This window comes from Symphalangus syndactylus, chromosome 1, assembly GCF_028878055.3.
Source record: "Symphalangus syndactylus isolate Jambi chromosome 1, NHGRI_mSymSyn1-v2.1_pri, whole genome shotgun sequence".
In the NCBI taxonomy this organism is placed as follows: domain Eukaryota; kingdom Metazoa; phylum Chordata; class Mammalia; order Primates; family Hylobatidae; genus Symphalangus; species Symphalangus syndactylus.
In genome coordinates this window covers 142,682,485-142,698,792 of record NC_072423.2, presented here as the reverse complement: position 1 = coordinate 142,698,792, position 16,308 = coordinate 142,682,485, and the positions used below count along the sequence as shown (strand labels likewise).

At 40.5% G+C, this 16,308-nt stretch overlaps 1 protein-coding gene across 15 annotated transcripts in view; it reads right to left on the bottom strand.

Annotated features, from left to right (window-relative positions):
* PSD3 (pleckstrin and Sec7 domain containing 3) overlaps positions 1-16,308 on the bottom strand; it is a 555,378-nt gene that overhangs the window by 151,680 nt on the left and 387,390 nt on the right. Inside the window, exon 10 of one of the 15 annotated variants that reach the window (XM_063612793.1) lies at positions 11,584-11,708. The exons of the other annotated variants lie outside the window; for them this stretch is intronic. Within the exon in view, the coding sequence (XP_063468863.1) occupies positions 11,631-11,708 (78 nt within the window). The 3' untranslated portion in view covers positions 11,584-11,630. Of the gene's footprint in view, positions 1-11,583; positions 11,709-16,308 lie in introns of those variants that run through there. 15 annotated transcript variants of the gene reach the window in all.

The following is a 16,308-nucleotide window of genomic DNA, read 5'->3' as shown; positions in this document are numbered from 1 at the left end:
CAGCTGAATTTCCAAAAGGAAGAAAAAAAAATATGGACGGACGTCAAAAGGCTCAATTAATTACAGGCTAGTGAAACGATGCGAGACACAAAGGCATCTCAATGATCAATAGTTTTCCTTTCTTTCCCGTTTCAGGCCACATACTGTTTGACAGCAATTCAAATTGTGTTGCCATTCTGAAGAATTAGATGTTTCTTATGACCTTAGACTACGACAGCCAGATATTTAAAGAGGAATTATGTCAGTGTGTATGGCAAATCCAGAATAAAGATGTTCTGTTACCTCTCCAGGAGACTGAGAAAATGACTGGGGGGTTAGCACAGGTTAACTTTCAATATGGCACAGAGTTAGACCAATAAAGCTAACTCCAGGCAACAAGCAGCAAGCAGCTTTTCCAAAAGCCATCAACGTTCTGTCAGTGTATACAGCAACGTGCAAGCCTCTGAGTACGAATCACAAACTGGAGATTACTAGAAAACAAGACCATTTTAGCTCCTGACATATGAAGTGAGTTTTGAGCATACTACTCAGGATTGCAGTGTCTCACTATCTGGCATCCCAGGGACAGAGGCTCAGCCACATAAGTGTGTTCTCCAGATAAACGAGGCTTTCGTGTTAATATAAATAACAAAACTTAAACATTGTTTATAAAAACCACTCTGGGAAAAAAGGTCAGCCTCAATCCATCCCACCCCTCAGATTTAAACTTTTCCTTTACAACTCAAGAATTTATACTTTTTTTACAATGTACCAATGTTCAAATTTTGCAATGCACTCATGTTCTTCAGCATTATTTGAGGTAATTAATTTTAAAAAAAGTTTTAAAGTTACTCTTAAACTATAATTACTAAAGTTATGTTTTAATGTCAGGTAACTGTTTCCCTCTGCTGTCAACAGGCCCAGCAGAGGGTGATGTTTGAGCCTTGGGTTTTGTTGCATCCTTATGACAGGGGCTTTCTTCCTACCTCCTTTTCATTTTTTTTTTAATTTTTCATCTCCTATTTTTAAAGCACTTGGTGCTTCTACTGTGCTATAAAGAAGACAAAGACATTAATATTGGTAAAATGTTACCATCTAAAATAATAATAGATTATAGGTTTTGGAAGATCTTGAGGACTCTCCTGTCCTTTGAGTTACATTTTCCTCTCTTCTTAGGAAACTGAAGCTACTAAATAACTGTTTCTCAGAATTAAGAAAAATTCTGTGAAGTTACTATTTTACAAAGCATGTTCCAAAGACATAAAAGGCGGTGTACTATAGCAGTAAAATAAAACTGATCATTTGGAATAGACTTAGTTCTAACTTAAGCAGATGATGATTCTACATGTAAAGGTCTCCAGTTAACAAAAGTAAGCTTGAGGTGGAACCCAGTAAGAAGCTAATACCATAATCAAGATAAAAATTCACAAAGTCCTGTGTAAAAGACATGAGCGCCTGCCTCTGTGTGGGGATAAAGACAGAGCACGGGCTTAAAAGAAACATGCCCTTCGGATATTTGTCAGTCATCATAATGAGGAGTTATAAAGTATCTCCTGATGAACTTTATTTTCTTTTCTCCACCAAAACAGTTAGATTAAAAAACAAACAAACAAACAACAATAACAACTACAAAAACTAAAACCACATGCTAGGGTGTACAGAAATGGAATCTGATACATGTCATTTCTAGGAGGTTTAGCAGAAGGATGCCATCTTTACCCAAAGACTGCCCAATTGACGTTACTCCGGTACTGTCTCTGCTAATAACCACTTTCATCGATCTGTTTAACACCTAATACTTTACAGAAGCCACGTGTTCTCTTGTTTTCATTCTCAACTTGACAATTCTGCGAAGTGGGTTGACGTAATATTGCAATCCCGACTTTTCTGATTGAGGAAGGTGGCTATCACAGAGCCAGCATTCAGATTCTCACATGAAGTATACCAGGAGCCACGCTGTGTCCCTCACACTATAGCTGTCCGCATTGCCCTGTCCTTTTTAAACCTGCCATGAGCTTTTCTGCAAGTCAGGGAGAGAGAGTTTTCTACTGCTCCTGCCTTTTACTTTCTGTTGCAGAATACGTATTTCTACATGGACAGAGTGAAGGGAACTCCTACAATGCTGCTAGCAGTCTCACAGCAGATGACGCCTGCGACATATCTGAGTATGTCTCAAGAGGTAGCTGAAAAAGCTGGCCAGACCCCAGCATCCAGGGGCCCTTGATGCTCAGGCCTCATCCTACTGACCTAAACTTAATCCCTGCCACTTCTCACTCTTCCTATGTTTGTCAGTCAGGCCTGACTCTTCGTTCCAGGTGAGTGTGTGGGACTTTAGCTTCCACTCAGCCCATGCATGGAAGGCAAGCTTGCCTCCTTTCTGAAGCTTTCCAGAATGACCCTACTTCTGCTGTCATCCTGCCTGGAACTCTGTTGCCCCATCCTGATTCCCTGCTAAGCTGGCTTCTCCTCATTCAGCAGTCAGCTCAGTATCTTTTTCCAAAAGGACCTTCTGTGATGATCCTTCCTTAAACAGCAGCCCAGCTCCACCCTAGTCATTCATTCGACAACAAAACCCCTACTTCTGTGACTTCAGGGCACTCATAGCTGTTTGAAATCACCTGCATCTCAGAGGCCAAAACAGAATCTGATGAAGAGCAGGAGCTCATTGACCACGTGTCAAATAAATAAACTAATTTAAATATACAACACATTTCCCTTCTCTATGGGCTCTCATGTCATTCAACTTTCTTTTAAAGAAAATTTAGGACAGGTGCAGTGGCTCACTCCTGTAATCCCAGCACTGTGGGAGGCCAAGGCGGGCGGGTAACATGAGTCCAAGAGTTCAAGACCAACCTGAGCAAAACAGTGAAAAACCCATCTCTGCAAATAATACAAAAAATTAGCCAGGCATGATGATGAGCACCTGTGGTCCTGACTGCTTGACAGGCTTGGGTGGGAGGATCACCTGAGCCCAGGAGGTCGAGGTTGCAGCGAGCTGTGATCATACAACTGCACTCCAGCCTGGGAGACACAGTGAGATCCGGTCTCAAAAAAAGAAAATTTAACAGTTTTTTTTTCTGAAAAAATGAATACAATAAATATAGAATGATTTCCCCCCCAAGTATACAAAAAAGTATGCAGCAAAATTTGTTTCCTTCCCATACCAGTTTCCTGTTCAGTCCCTCTGCCTAGAAACAAGAACTCTTCCCAGTTTCCTATGCATCCTTCCAGAGATAATAAGCCATCCACATGTGTGTGTCCACGTGCATGTGTGTGGGTTTGTGTGTGTGCGCTTGCCCATCCCTTTTCTTCTCATGGACTATAAATGGAAGCATGATATATATTTTTGCTTTTTTTTTTTTTTTTTGAGATGGAGTCTCGCTCCATCGCCCAGGCTGGAGTACAGTGGCATGATCTTCGCTCACTGTAACCTCTGCCTCCCGGGTTCAAGCAATTCTCCCTGCCTCAGCCTCTGGAGTAGTTGGGATTACAGGCACCTGCCACCATGCCTGGGTACTTTTTGTATTTTTTTAGTAAAGATGGGGTTTCGCCATGTTAGCCAGACTGGTCTTGAACTCCTAACCTCAGGTGATCCACCCTCCTCTGCCTCCCAAAGTGCTGGGATTATAGATGTGAGCCACTATACTTGGACTATTTTTGCTATTTTTATTTTTATTTTAGAGATAGGGTCCTGTTCTGTTGCTCAGGCTGGAGTGCAGTGATGCCATCATAGCTCACTGCAGCTATGAGCAAAGATCCTGGACTCAAGTGATCCTCGTGCCTGAGCCTCCTGAGTAGCTAGGACTACAGGCATGCACCTGGCATGATCACGTCAGGCTATTTGTTTGTTTGTTTTGGTAGCAATAGGGTCTTGCTATGCTGCCCAGGCCAGTCTCAAACTCCTGGTATCAAGCGATACTCCTGCCTCAGCCTCTCAAAGTGCTGGGATTATGGGCATGAGCCACTGTGCCTGGCCTTCTTGCTATTTCTTGCTCTTTTAATCCCTTATCAAAATCCTGTTACATTATCACATACAAAGCTGCCTTACTCTTGTTAATAGCAGCATAGTATTCTGGCATGTGAATGTATCATATTTTATCAGGGTCTGATTATTGAACATTTAGTCTGCAATCTTTTGCTACAATAATGATGCAGTGAATAATACGCCTGCAATGTATCACATCCTAACGTTGAAACAATACGGTTTTACAATTGTTTTCTGAACAAGTCTTATTTTCTTCCTCCCACATTATTTCTTATCACCCACAATCATGGTGTTAAGTACATATGGGGTTCACAACCAGATTCAATATGAAATAATCACTTCAAAGACATGTTGGATGACCCTGTCCCGCCCCATCTGGCTCTGAGGCCTTGACCATTTATAGACTTGAGCCAGCCAGTAGTACAGAGAGAGCCGAGCCGGCTTGCTATAAAATAAAAGCAGGCTTCCTGGAGAGAAGCAGCTGTTTAAAGGTACAAAATAAATTTCCACAAAAGCTTTAGCAGAAAGTGAAGGTGACTTCCATAACAAATCAAAATAGCAGGAGACATTTAATGAAGCAAACTAATTAAGCGGAAGGCTGGAAACTGGTGCTTCACCTTCTGATGCTTTCTCTAAGGACATCATTTGGTAGATAAGCCCTAAAAGGCTTCTAACAAGGGACCTAGTTAATGGTCATCAGAAAAACTCTCTCAACCTCTCAAAAGAGTACAAGAGAAATGAACTCAATACACTTCTTTGCTGTGTCTACTAGGTACTAGATGCTGGGGACACACAACGCTGATACCATCAGACCCTTAACTTTGAGCAGCTCATATTAAGTCTGGGGTGGGAGGTAGAGAGAACAAGAAATTCTGTTGCCATAATTATAATGATGAATATCTTCAGAGTATCAATGAACTAACTGAAAGGCTTTCAGATCCCAAGTGAAATCAACAGGAGAGTATCAAATGGCACCCAGGCAGATGCTTCCTTCTTTGCTAAGACAATGTCACAGAACCATTACTAGAAGGATCTGAAGACTGAGGTATGAACTCTGGAGAGAAGCTAAAGTGGAAATGAATTATAAATACCAATTGTCTAGAGGTACAACTAGCAGGATACCAAGAAGGACTGGGGAGGGAAGAGAGGCATGAGGTGTCAAGAGGAACTCAGCCTCAGCTTATTTTCAGAACAGAATGGCGGTTGTAACACTCAGTTAATTCAAAAGGCTCTCATGACTTTCCTTAGGTTCCTCAGATTAGATTTGCTCGTACTGAAACAGAGTAAAGTGACAGAGGCTGATTTGGGAGTGAGAGGGCAGGGGCTTGCCAAGATTTTCTGTCCATGTTTGTCATGTGGCCCAACATAATCAAGAGGCTAGTGCTGCTGTTATAAAGATGCTAATGATTAATTCTTTTCTAGACCATTCATTTGGACTTATTATTAGAGCTGGGAGAGGCCTCAGAAAGAATCATCTTCAGTCTCTTCATTCTATAGATGACTCCTGAGACACAGAAACAAAGTGACTTGTCCAGGAGCTCATAAATATGAAGTGACCAAACTGAGACTTGTGACCAGGTTTCTTAATTACCAATATTGAGGGTTTTTTTTTCCTCCTATGCTATTTGTTTCTTGAAAGCTGAATATTCCACAAACACACATCTTTTTCAGACTACATTAAGGCTTGAAAGGTTATCTTGAAATGGAAAGTTCAAGGCTGGGAGACTGACTCTAGAAGTGAAATAGAGGCCAGCTACTCATGAGAACTACGAAAAGGAGACATGAAAAAAAGAAAAGATCAACTGTACCTATAGCACAGGAACTGGTCTTGGAGTCCTGAAAAGTATGTGACAGCTCCCTGTCCTTGACCTGGCAGGAGTGAGGTACGCATCCTTTCGTTCTCTGAGTGCTATTCCTTTCCATGCGGTAACATGACTACAAAGCAAGTTAATCTTGCAGAGAACTACAGCTACTACTGTTAAGGATACATAAACACACAAGTTATCATGATGAAAACAGATACACTGGATCAAAACTTACTGCTTTATTTTTCCTGTCTTCTTCCAGGCCTTCCCAGCTAATACTTTTCTAGTCTAGGGATCTATTTTGAACCCCAGCAGATGGCGGCAGCCTAGCTTCTTCTAACACTCTATACGCCAGGACAGGATTCTTATCCCCCAGATGGTCCAGCCACATGAGGCCTGATACAGGCTCCGCTGCCTGACATCTGAGTCTGCACCAGAACCCTACTGCCATGTGTCACTAACCCACCACCTTGATGGACACACCACCGCTTTCCTAAACGGGACTCAGACCCTTTCTCCCAGAATAAACACTTGGCCCACAGTGCCGGGCTACCTCTTCCTCACTGTCTGGTCCCTTATCCTTCGACCCCAGCCTGCTGAACCAGCTTCATAGCCCCTTCCCTTTATTTCCCCTGCCCCTTTTCAGAAAGGTCCAACAAGGCTTGCCTTTACTCATCTCAACTGGACACAAAACTGCGAAGTTTTTTCTAGCAGTGGGGCTATGGAGTTCCTTAGTCCGTAAGACATCACTAGAATGTAAGCTAAGTCAACCTTAATGAACAATCACTACAATAATTGGCGGTTAGGAGTAAAAAAAAAAATCCTATGATTTGTACAACCTATGAGGACGTATCACCTCACTCCAGCAGCCTTCAATCTTCCTGGAGCATCACATGCTTTTGATTCCATCTGTTCCTCAAACATACAAAGCAACAGGATGGGGGGGAAAATCTTTAAATAGAATCTTCTTACATTTCAAATGAAATAACATTCTTAAGGCAGGGGGAACACCCGTATAAGTTAAACAGTTTCGAACCTGAAAAACACCTCATTTTTTCCCCCTCATGAACAAGACCAGTCATGTAAGATGTTTTAGACCAGAGTCATGCATGAGATTTGCTATTGAGAAGTACGGACAATGCAGAAGAAAGACGGCCTCTGTGTGTTCACACACTTAACTCTGTATAGCTGACAATGGCACAGTCAGCTCAGACCTTTCCAACTATCATATGGAAAAGAAACACAAAACCGTGAAGCTACAGGGCCTTCTGGAGATCAGAAAAACTTACCCTATATACCTGAGGCATTATAAACTCTTCTTTCTGTGCTACAAGAAGGTATTCTTAATTCTAGCCCAAAGTAAACACAAAATGCAAATACAGAAATGCTATTTCACAGCCTCCAAAGCTGTTCATCCAGATGAGTAAACCAATAGTTGTATATAAAAGGGTGAGTGCTGAGAAAATACTCTGTTTCAAAAGCTAATCCAATAAGCCCGTCCATAATTATCTCTAACATCTAGTGTCAACTCAACAAATATTCCCCAAGTGCCTAATACATGCCAATCATTGAATCTAGGAGGAAATAAAATGATCAGAGATCCCTGCCCTTGTGCTTCGCATCAAAGACAAATTATTCTCTAAGTAAAAAACAATGCCAATTGAAGTACATGACCCTAGGCGTATTTTTTCTAAAAAAGATTATTTGAACAGAGACAGAGAGGGAGCCACTTTTTGCTGTCTCATTTTCATTTATCGAAAGTCCTCTAAAATTACCAACATTTCATTTTTCATTTCTTTGATTAGTTTGCTTGGTAGTCTGGGTCACTTATGAATTTCTATCAGTCCTTAATAATGTCAAGCCATATTTAGTTTCATCAAAAAAGGGTGACCATTTGGTACAATGTAAGAGTAATTGTAAGCTCTATAGTGCAAAAGACAAAACATCTGTTTAAATTCTGTTCAACATTTTAACTTCCCTCATTCACTGTGCCAGGCATGAGGAATAAAATATTATGCAAATCCAGAGAGATTCCTGTTCCCACTGAGCTGACATTGAGATAGACATTAATCAATCAATAATTAATAATCAAATAATACCCAAAATAAATGTATAACAGTAACTGTGCCAATACAATGGAAGAGAATCACAAGGTACTGCAGCTCTGGAAGTCTCTGACAGCAATCGGAATGAGCCTGGCCTTAAGGAAGTCTGGGAAGGCTTCGCTGAGGACTTTAGAAAATGAGGCGGGATCTGAAGAATGAACAGGAGAAAAGAGGGAACAGCAGTCTGTGCCAAGGAGGGGTAAAAGCTAAAAGCAGGAGCAACCAGAAGAAAATCAGTGAGGCCATAATGGAATGGGAGCTGAGAAATATATTTAAGAAGGATGATGAGAGGCTTTTAAAGGATGATGAAAAGCTATCAAAGGGACTTTAAAAAGCAGTAACAGAACCTGATTGGAATTTTGAGGGGATTATTCATTTTTTTCTTCCCAGTAACTGATGTTTGGCTAGCTGCAAGAATTGTTACTTTGGGCACATTTTCTGTAACCAAATGTACCTTTGGCCTTTATATTCAAAAGGGCAATAAACCAAACTGCCTATATTATATAGATGTTATTTTAACTCCTCACCGGATAAGGTCTCTCTGGAATTAAAGGATGGAATACAGATAGTTGGGGAACAATTAAAATTCAAATTTTAATACCAAAGCTAAGCTCTGGGGCTGCAGAAATTCACTACTGGGGTATAATGTCCAGGTGGAAGTTTGGACTGGTACTAGCTCAACCTCAAGTAAATTCCTGAAGGGTTTAGAAAAATCTGAAACAGATTCTGAAGTAGGTAAGGGCCGGGCTATATACAACATGGAGATGATGAACTTCTCAAATGGAGCAGAACATCACAAAATTTGGAGAAGACAGGGCTATTTCAAACACATTTCCCCCAACTGCTGGTTATACTGCTGCTACCCCTCAAAGAGTAGGGATTCTATGAATCAGACCAGCTTCACACAAACGACCTTAAATACAACAAACAAACCCAACAGATTTGCTATTTAATACTCTGCCTCATCCAAATTTCAATGTGGCCAAGCCCCAAATCATGGTTTCTACCAGGTCAACAGCACATAAGGTGGCACCAAAGTGCAATGGCTATGAGCCAAACAGACCTGTGTTCATATCTTGGCTTTGTCATTGACTTGGTCAGTGACATTGAGTAAGTTCCTTAAATTCTCTATATTTCACTTAAAAACAAGGGGAAACATGCTGTATTAAAATTTGTTGATTTTAGGCTACTCACCAAAACAACATCCTGCTTTAGCAGAAATCTTCAGATATTCCCCATCCCTGTAAGCTGGCAACAAAGGTATAAGCCATGTGACCTAAGCCTGGCCATTTGATGCTCTCAAAAAAGTGGCGTAAAGACTCAGAGTCGGTGGAAGAGCCCCCCTGTTGCAGTTGTGGTGGCAACTGCAAGCTACTAGCCCCACACTGTTCCTACGGAAGCAACGTGGCACTTTCCTCTGCAGTTAGCCTCCTTGGTTCAAGTCTATTTTTCCACTATCATCCTCAAAATAGCCTCCTCCATTTTGTGAACTACCTGATGACCTTTCAATAGATTCTTTTTTACTCTTATTAAAGGTCAGTTTCCATGTTTTTGGAGCCAGGAACCCTGGCTATTACAAATGACTTATATTAGATGGTGGAGGGCAAACAGAGATGAAGCATTTAGCATGGCATCTGATAGGTAAGTAGTGATGATGGGTGGTAACACTGGACCCTGAATGCTAGGAAAGATCTGAAAAAAGAATTTGGGATCTGAAAATAGTCCTGTCCAAGTGTCATGAAACAGTAAGGTAACTAGAGCACCTCAAGCCAGTGTTTTGTTTGAGTGACAAAGATTAAGAAGACACTGGTACCTACTCAAGCATGAGGCACCAAACAGTAAATCATCATCATCATCAATAAAACGTTCCTGGTCCCTTAAACACCTGCCCACCACACCCACCTGAGCCCTAATCTGCCAGCCAACTCTCCTCATCTGCTACCACCACACTGTTCCCTAAGCCTCTGGAGAAAACATTCCACAAAACTCAAATTAACTAAGTTAAAAACGAAGTTCCAGCCGGGTGCAGTGGCTCACGTCTGTAATCCTAGCACTTTAGAAGGGCGAGGCAGGCAGATCACAAGGTCAGCAGATCGAAACCATCCTGGCTAAGACGGTGAAACCCTGTCTCTGTTAAAAATACAAAAAATTAGCCGGGCGTGGTGGTGGGCACCTGTAGTCCCAGCTACTTGGGAGGCTGAGGCAGGAGAATGGCATGAACCAGGGAGGCAGGGCTTGCAGTGAGCCGAGATCGTGCCACTGCACTACAGCCTGGGTGACAGAATGAGACTGCATCTCCAAAAAAAAGAAAAAAAAAAAAATGAAGTTCCTTCTCTAGATGGGAGCTTCTTTCACTTCTTAAATAATAAATTAAAATTATTCTGATAGGCTGGGTGCAGGGGTTCACATGTGTAATCCTAGCCCTTTGGGAGGCCAAGACAGGTGGATCACTTGAGCACTTGAGCTCAGGAGCTCAAGACCAGCCTGGGCAACATAGTGAAACCCTATCTGTACTGAAAAAAAAAAAAATTCTGATAAATGAAACTGCTTTCATGTGGTAGTACTGATTCAAGGGATCCTTGGAGCTGGCCAAAGGTGTGGAGGAAAATTATAGCATAAAAATACTAACTCTTAGATATTTAAAAAATCTAATACCTTTTTATATAAGAAGGAAACAATAAATGGATAGGAAAAAAGACACTCTAAGACAAGAAGGGACAAGAGTTAGGCTGTGCAATTCCCAAATTCTCTAGGGGTAAAACTACTCCTTCCCCTTCTACTAGGGATCCTTAGACTTTTAGACTAAAGATCCCTAGCAGAGGGAGAAAGCTTCCTTGCAAAGAACAGCAACGACAAAGGCCTGATGAGAGCTAATATTACAGTAATATTGAGATCACAACTTGGGCTGGCTAGGTGAAGGCTGACAATCTAAATGATACCTTAATCTCTCTCAGAGGAAACTGCAGACACAACAGTCATTGATACCTGTCAGCCCCAAATGAGCCTTGTAGACAGGAAAGTGCATGCATGAAGTAAAAAGATAACAGCATCTTTCATGCCTCCTGTCATGTCATAAACCAAACTAGGTAGTATATCAAATACTTTAGAAACAAACTATTAGACTTCTTCCACGTATCTCAGAAGACCCCGAAGGATTCCACAGAACTATGGATAACTTTGATCTATTCCCCCTTAAGGAGCATTTTTATTATGTAATAACTGACACATAAAAAACAATACATATAATAGTTACACAAGATATTAGAAATAATAAAAAACACCTTCAAACATTCCTCCAAATATGTGAAACAGAACATAACCATCACCACTAAAACTTATTGAGAACACTAATCTCAACTGTTTTGCTCTTCCACATACCAGAAAATAATTTTGCATTATCTTGTAAAGTTGAATTTATCTACTTTGTAACCTCACAGTTGTCTTCCAAGGACTATACTCTAGAAAGACCATTACAGAAACTCGGAAGAGGTGAGTTCAAAATGTTGTTTGTAACAAGAAAGAGTATGAAACAAGTCAAATGGATAAATTAACAATGATAACTTCGTGTGACCAGAACAGTACCCTCTCTCATTTGTAATGCAAGCTGGTAACAGGAGTGGGGGGAATGCACATTCCTGGGTAGACTCTGTGCTGAGCTGGACAAATGCCCCTTCAGGAATGAAGGGCACATCCAGAGTCACCTGGCAGCTGTCGCTGAGAATTCCCCTGAGATGAAAAAGGGTGCCTGGCCCAGGGTCATGGGAGAGAGGACCTGCATCTGAGGATGCGTCGACGCCTCTTCAGCTTTCTCCATCCACCTCCGGTCCTGGAGCTCTGCAAGGATTCACAGAGGCCTTTGTTGGGATGGCATCGCCGTCCGTTCCTCTCTGCCCAGTCCTGCTTCCTTTCCACCTCCTCCTCAGTCTGTTCCCCAGGGAATTTCATATAGGCCAGAAACTTCACATTATCTCATTTAATCCTTATGACAAACATTATTAGATAGATATGATCAGTCTCATTTTATAGATGGTTTTAGAGAAAGTAGTTAACTTGTCTAAAGCTTTTCAGCTAAGACAGGAGCTTGGATTCAATGTCGAATCTACTTGGATCCTCAAGACTATGCTCTCTCAATTACTCTGCGTGGCTTGTTTTACTGAGCAGCACGTTGCTCAGCTTGTGTTAAGATACATTCCAAGGAGCAAACAAAAGTACATTTCTTTTAAAATATTCTTTAATTCAGATATTACTAATTGCATTTTCCCCAGAATTATAAAGGTCTTACTACATTATAATAAGTATCACAGTCACTCATCAAGATACGATGAGCTTCCTTGATCGTGAATACAAACAAATACTCTATTTTTACTGCACTAGTTCTAAGATATCTGATTCTCATAGGATAAGGGAGCACTAATGTGCCTCACGTCGGAACATCATTAGAGCTGGGGAAAAGTATAGAATAGTACTGTCCAAAAGAAGTCTATAAAAGCCACATAATAACTTAAAATTTCTAGTAACCTCATTAAAATGTGTAAAAAGAAAACAAGTAAAATTAACTTTAACGATGCATTTTGTTTGCCCCATATATCCAAAATGTTACCATTTCAGGCCAGGCATGGTGGCTCATGTCTATAATGCCAGCACTTTGCCACTTTGTGGGGCCAACGTGGGAGGATCACTTGAGCCCAGGGGTTTGAGCCAAGGGATTTGAGACCAGCCTGGGCAACACAGTAAGACTCTCTTTCTATTTTATCAAATTTACAAAAAGTTATTTCAACATGTAATCAAAACAATAAGATATTTTACATTCTTTTTTCTGTACGAGTCTTTGAAATCTGGTATATATTTTACACTCACAGAATATCTCAATTTGGACTAGCCAGGTATTAACTGCTCGACAGCCACATGAGGTGAGTGGCTACAACACTGGGTAGCACAGGCAAGGGGGAGAGGGTAGGAAACAACGGGCTAAGAATGAGATAAGAGAACTGTCAGTACTTTTACCATCCACTTCCGACTAGCCAACAAAAGTACTTGACCAGTGATAAGACTCAAAACATTTTCTCTTAAATATGGAACCCATCTCCTTGACAGTCTATTTAAACAAGAGTGCTCTGCAGAACATTATAGAGAAGTATTTCTTTTATATGCAGTATTAAGGTCTGAGGTCCATGATTCACTAAAACATTTCCTTGCTATCAGAAGTCAACTTGGGAACATTTTGTATTCTAGAATATTATTGTTACTTAAAGAAAAAAAATGCCTTAAATGGAGTTCTAAGAAAAGAACATGGCACCTTCTCTCCTCCTTTATGTTAAAATCCCCAGAAGGTCCCAAAGCTCTGCCTGTGATTGCGTAAATAACCTCTGGGCAAGTATCTATCAATTTTTAGGGGTCCTAGATTCCTCATCCAGGAAATGTGAATGTTGGATGAAATAACCTCTCCAGTTCCTTCTGGCATCAACATTTTGTCACCACACAGCACAGTCTGATCAGCAAATTGTTTTCTGAAAAGCAACCAAAAATCCATTTCATCGTTGCATCACTTTTCTCTGAGAAAAAGTGGGTACATAATTTATCTGTTGTGGAAAGATGAATAATGGTCCCCTCAAAGATGTCCATGTCCTAACTCCTGGATCACAAGACTTTGATGTTACTCTGTGAATATTATATGTCAAAAGATGATTTGCAGATGTGAATAAGTTAACGCACTTAAGGAGAAGCGATTACCCTAGGCTGTCTCACTGGGCACACAGGATGTATTTTTGTTTTGTTTTTTCAGAGATATGGTCTCACTCTATAGCTCAGGCTTAAGTGCAGTGGTGCAATCATAGCTCACTATAACCTCGAACTCCTAGGCTCAGCTGAGCCTCCTGCTTCAACCTTTCAAGTAGCTAGGTCTATAGGAACACGCCACTGTGCCCACCTAGTTTTAACATTTTTTAATTTTTTAAAAAAATTTTTGTACAGATGAGGTCTCATTACGTTGCCCAGGTTGGTCTCTAACTCCTGGGCTCAAGTGTTCTTCCTGCCTTGGCATCCCAAAGTGCTAAGATTACAGGTGCAAGCCATCATGCTCGGCATCACAGCGTTCATACAAGAGAGGTTGGAGGTTCAGAGTCAGAGAAGATGGGATGACAGAAGCAGAAGGGAAGAAGAGATTTGAAGGTCGAGAAAGGGGGTCATGAGCCAAGGAATACAGACAGCTTTTCGAAGCTGGAAAAGACAAGCAAACAGATTCTCCCCCTCGAGCCTCCAGAAGGAACACAGCCCTGCCTACCCATTTTGGACTTCTGACCTTCAGACCTATGAGCTAACATATTGTGTTGAGACAACAAGTTTATGGTAATTTGATACAGCAGCAATAGCAAACAGATATACCTATAATCATACAAGTAACATCCAAGATGGTATATCTATGTGGCTTCTTTGGCAGAAGTAGCTGTATTGATTTCAAACTAATCTATTTAATTAGGATTAAGGAGTTCTGTGTTAGCTTTTATATATGGCAACAATAACATATGAGATAAGTTTCAATAAAATAGTACTAGCTTTTTCTAGAAAATATGTAGAAATGCTATCATTTAAAATTAACATTAATGAGAGATAGTAAATCCGTATGAATATCAATCATCTGAAGACCCAAAGATGAAACCCCACTCAACCAGGCTCATAAGGAAATGAATGAAAAGGTTACCTGGTGTGGCAGAGATGCCTGTTTGTCCACCTAAATCCCTTCTTTTGGTTGTTGCCGGGAACACCCAGAGACTGTTTCTCAGCATCCCTTGCAACTAGATTCCTGCTAAAGAATGTGAGTGAAAGCAATGTGTGCCACTTCCAGGCCAAGCTCTTTAAGAACCACTAGCCATTTTACTTTTACAGGCCAAATACAGAAAAATTCGAAAGTCCCCAAAGATGATGATGCCACAAAATGGAAAGAGGCTGCTATATTTTTGCAAAAAGAAGCAATTTGTTCACCAGGAATATCTAGCTTTGACAACCACGTAAACAAGAAACAAACTTATAGTGCGTTTGAGCCAGTCAACAATTTGAGATCATTTACTACAGTAATGTAGCCTACCCAAACAAAGACACCTAGGCACAATCACGCAAGATGACCCAACATTTCTTTCTTGAGCTTAATTTCACGTTGATAACAATTCATAGAGTGTAGTGAAAACTGGGGACTTACATTGAATGAGTTTGACTAACCTTCTGCTCACTTGACCGAATACTCCATATGAAGGACAGTGCCCTTAGAAAGTATTTGCTAGAATGTCTGTCATTTCTGGTAAAAATTTCAGGTAGCATAAAGACTGCTGGGCAATACGGCATAAAGAATTCAAATGATATAAAAATAAATTAATTATAAACTTTTGGATAGGCATGGTAGGCTATAGAATGGGTGGGTGGTCAGACTGGGAGAATGAGCAGTTTTAGTTATTACCAGTATTTAAGCCAAAGTTTATTAGGGTTTTTCCCAGGAACACACATTGTACAAACAATAATGAGACCCCCCTCCCCCCCAAAAAAAACCCACAAAAACACAAAAATCAAGCTACAGATTCTGCTCCTACATTTTTCTTTCTTTACTAAGCCCACTGGCAACTGATTAGCTTTTTGAAATTATTCTCAATTATAAATTCTACCCCATCAGCAGTTAATCAACAATAAAATTCTTGGAAAAAATTGATAATGTGAGGCTTCCTCATCTGCAACAACAGAACCTTATTTCAGTCAAAGCTTATTTTCATTTTCCTAGGCCAAGAATTAGAGAAAAAGAACCTGAAATTAGCAACCAACTTTTGGGACTGTTGTATTAACATTAAAGATAATATACATTGTAAAAACCAAACCCAGACAATAATGCAGCAACTTTCCCTGTTTCCCTTTAAAAACAGTCCTCCTAATCACTTAATTAGACGTAATTTAAAAGGTACATAAAGTCCAAGAGTTTATCATATTGGTTGCCAAAAATAAGAATATTTTACAGATTCCTATGAATGAGTTATCTATACATTATTAGTAATAGGAAAAATGATGTACTTTCTAGAGTACGGTTGTTTCTTCAGGATCAAGCTCTTACAGATATAACATACTGCTGAAATAGTGTGAACACTGGTGAGAGGCTATCTCCCATGCTTAAACCTTTCTGCTCCACTTCTAATAACCTGAAAACAATATATGAGAAAATCAACAATGTGCTTCCGGAGCTAAGAATAAGCATAAGCACAACATGGTCTCTTAGCAGACATGCTGGGGGAAAACCAGGAACAGAAGCCAAGCCTCAAGACCTTTCAACTCAAAGACCAATGGGTTTCACACCATCACACTAAAGACCAATACACAGAATACTGCAACTTCCTTTTCTTTCAGTCTTTTTCTTTCTTTTGGTTTTTTCTTTCTTTCCTTCTGTCTAGGGGTGAGCAAACAG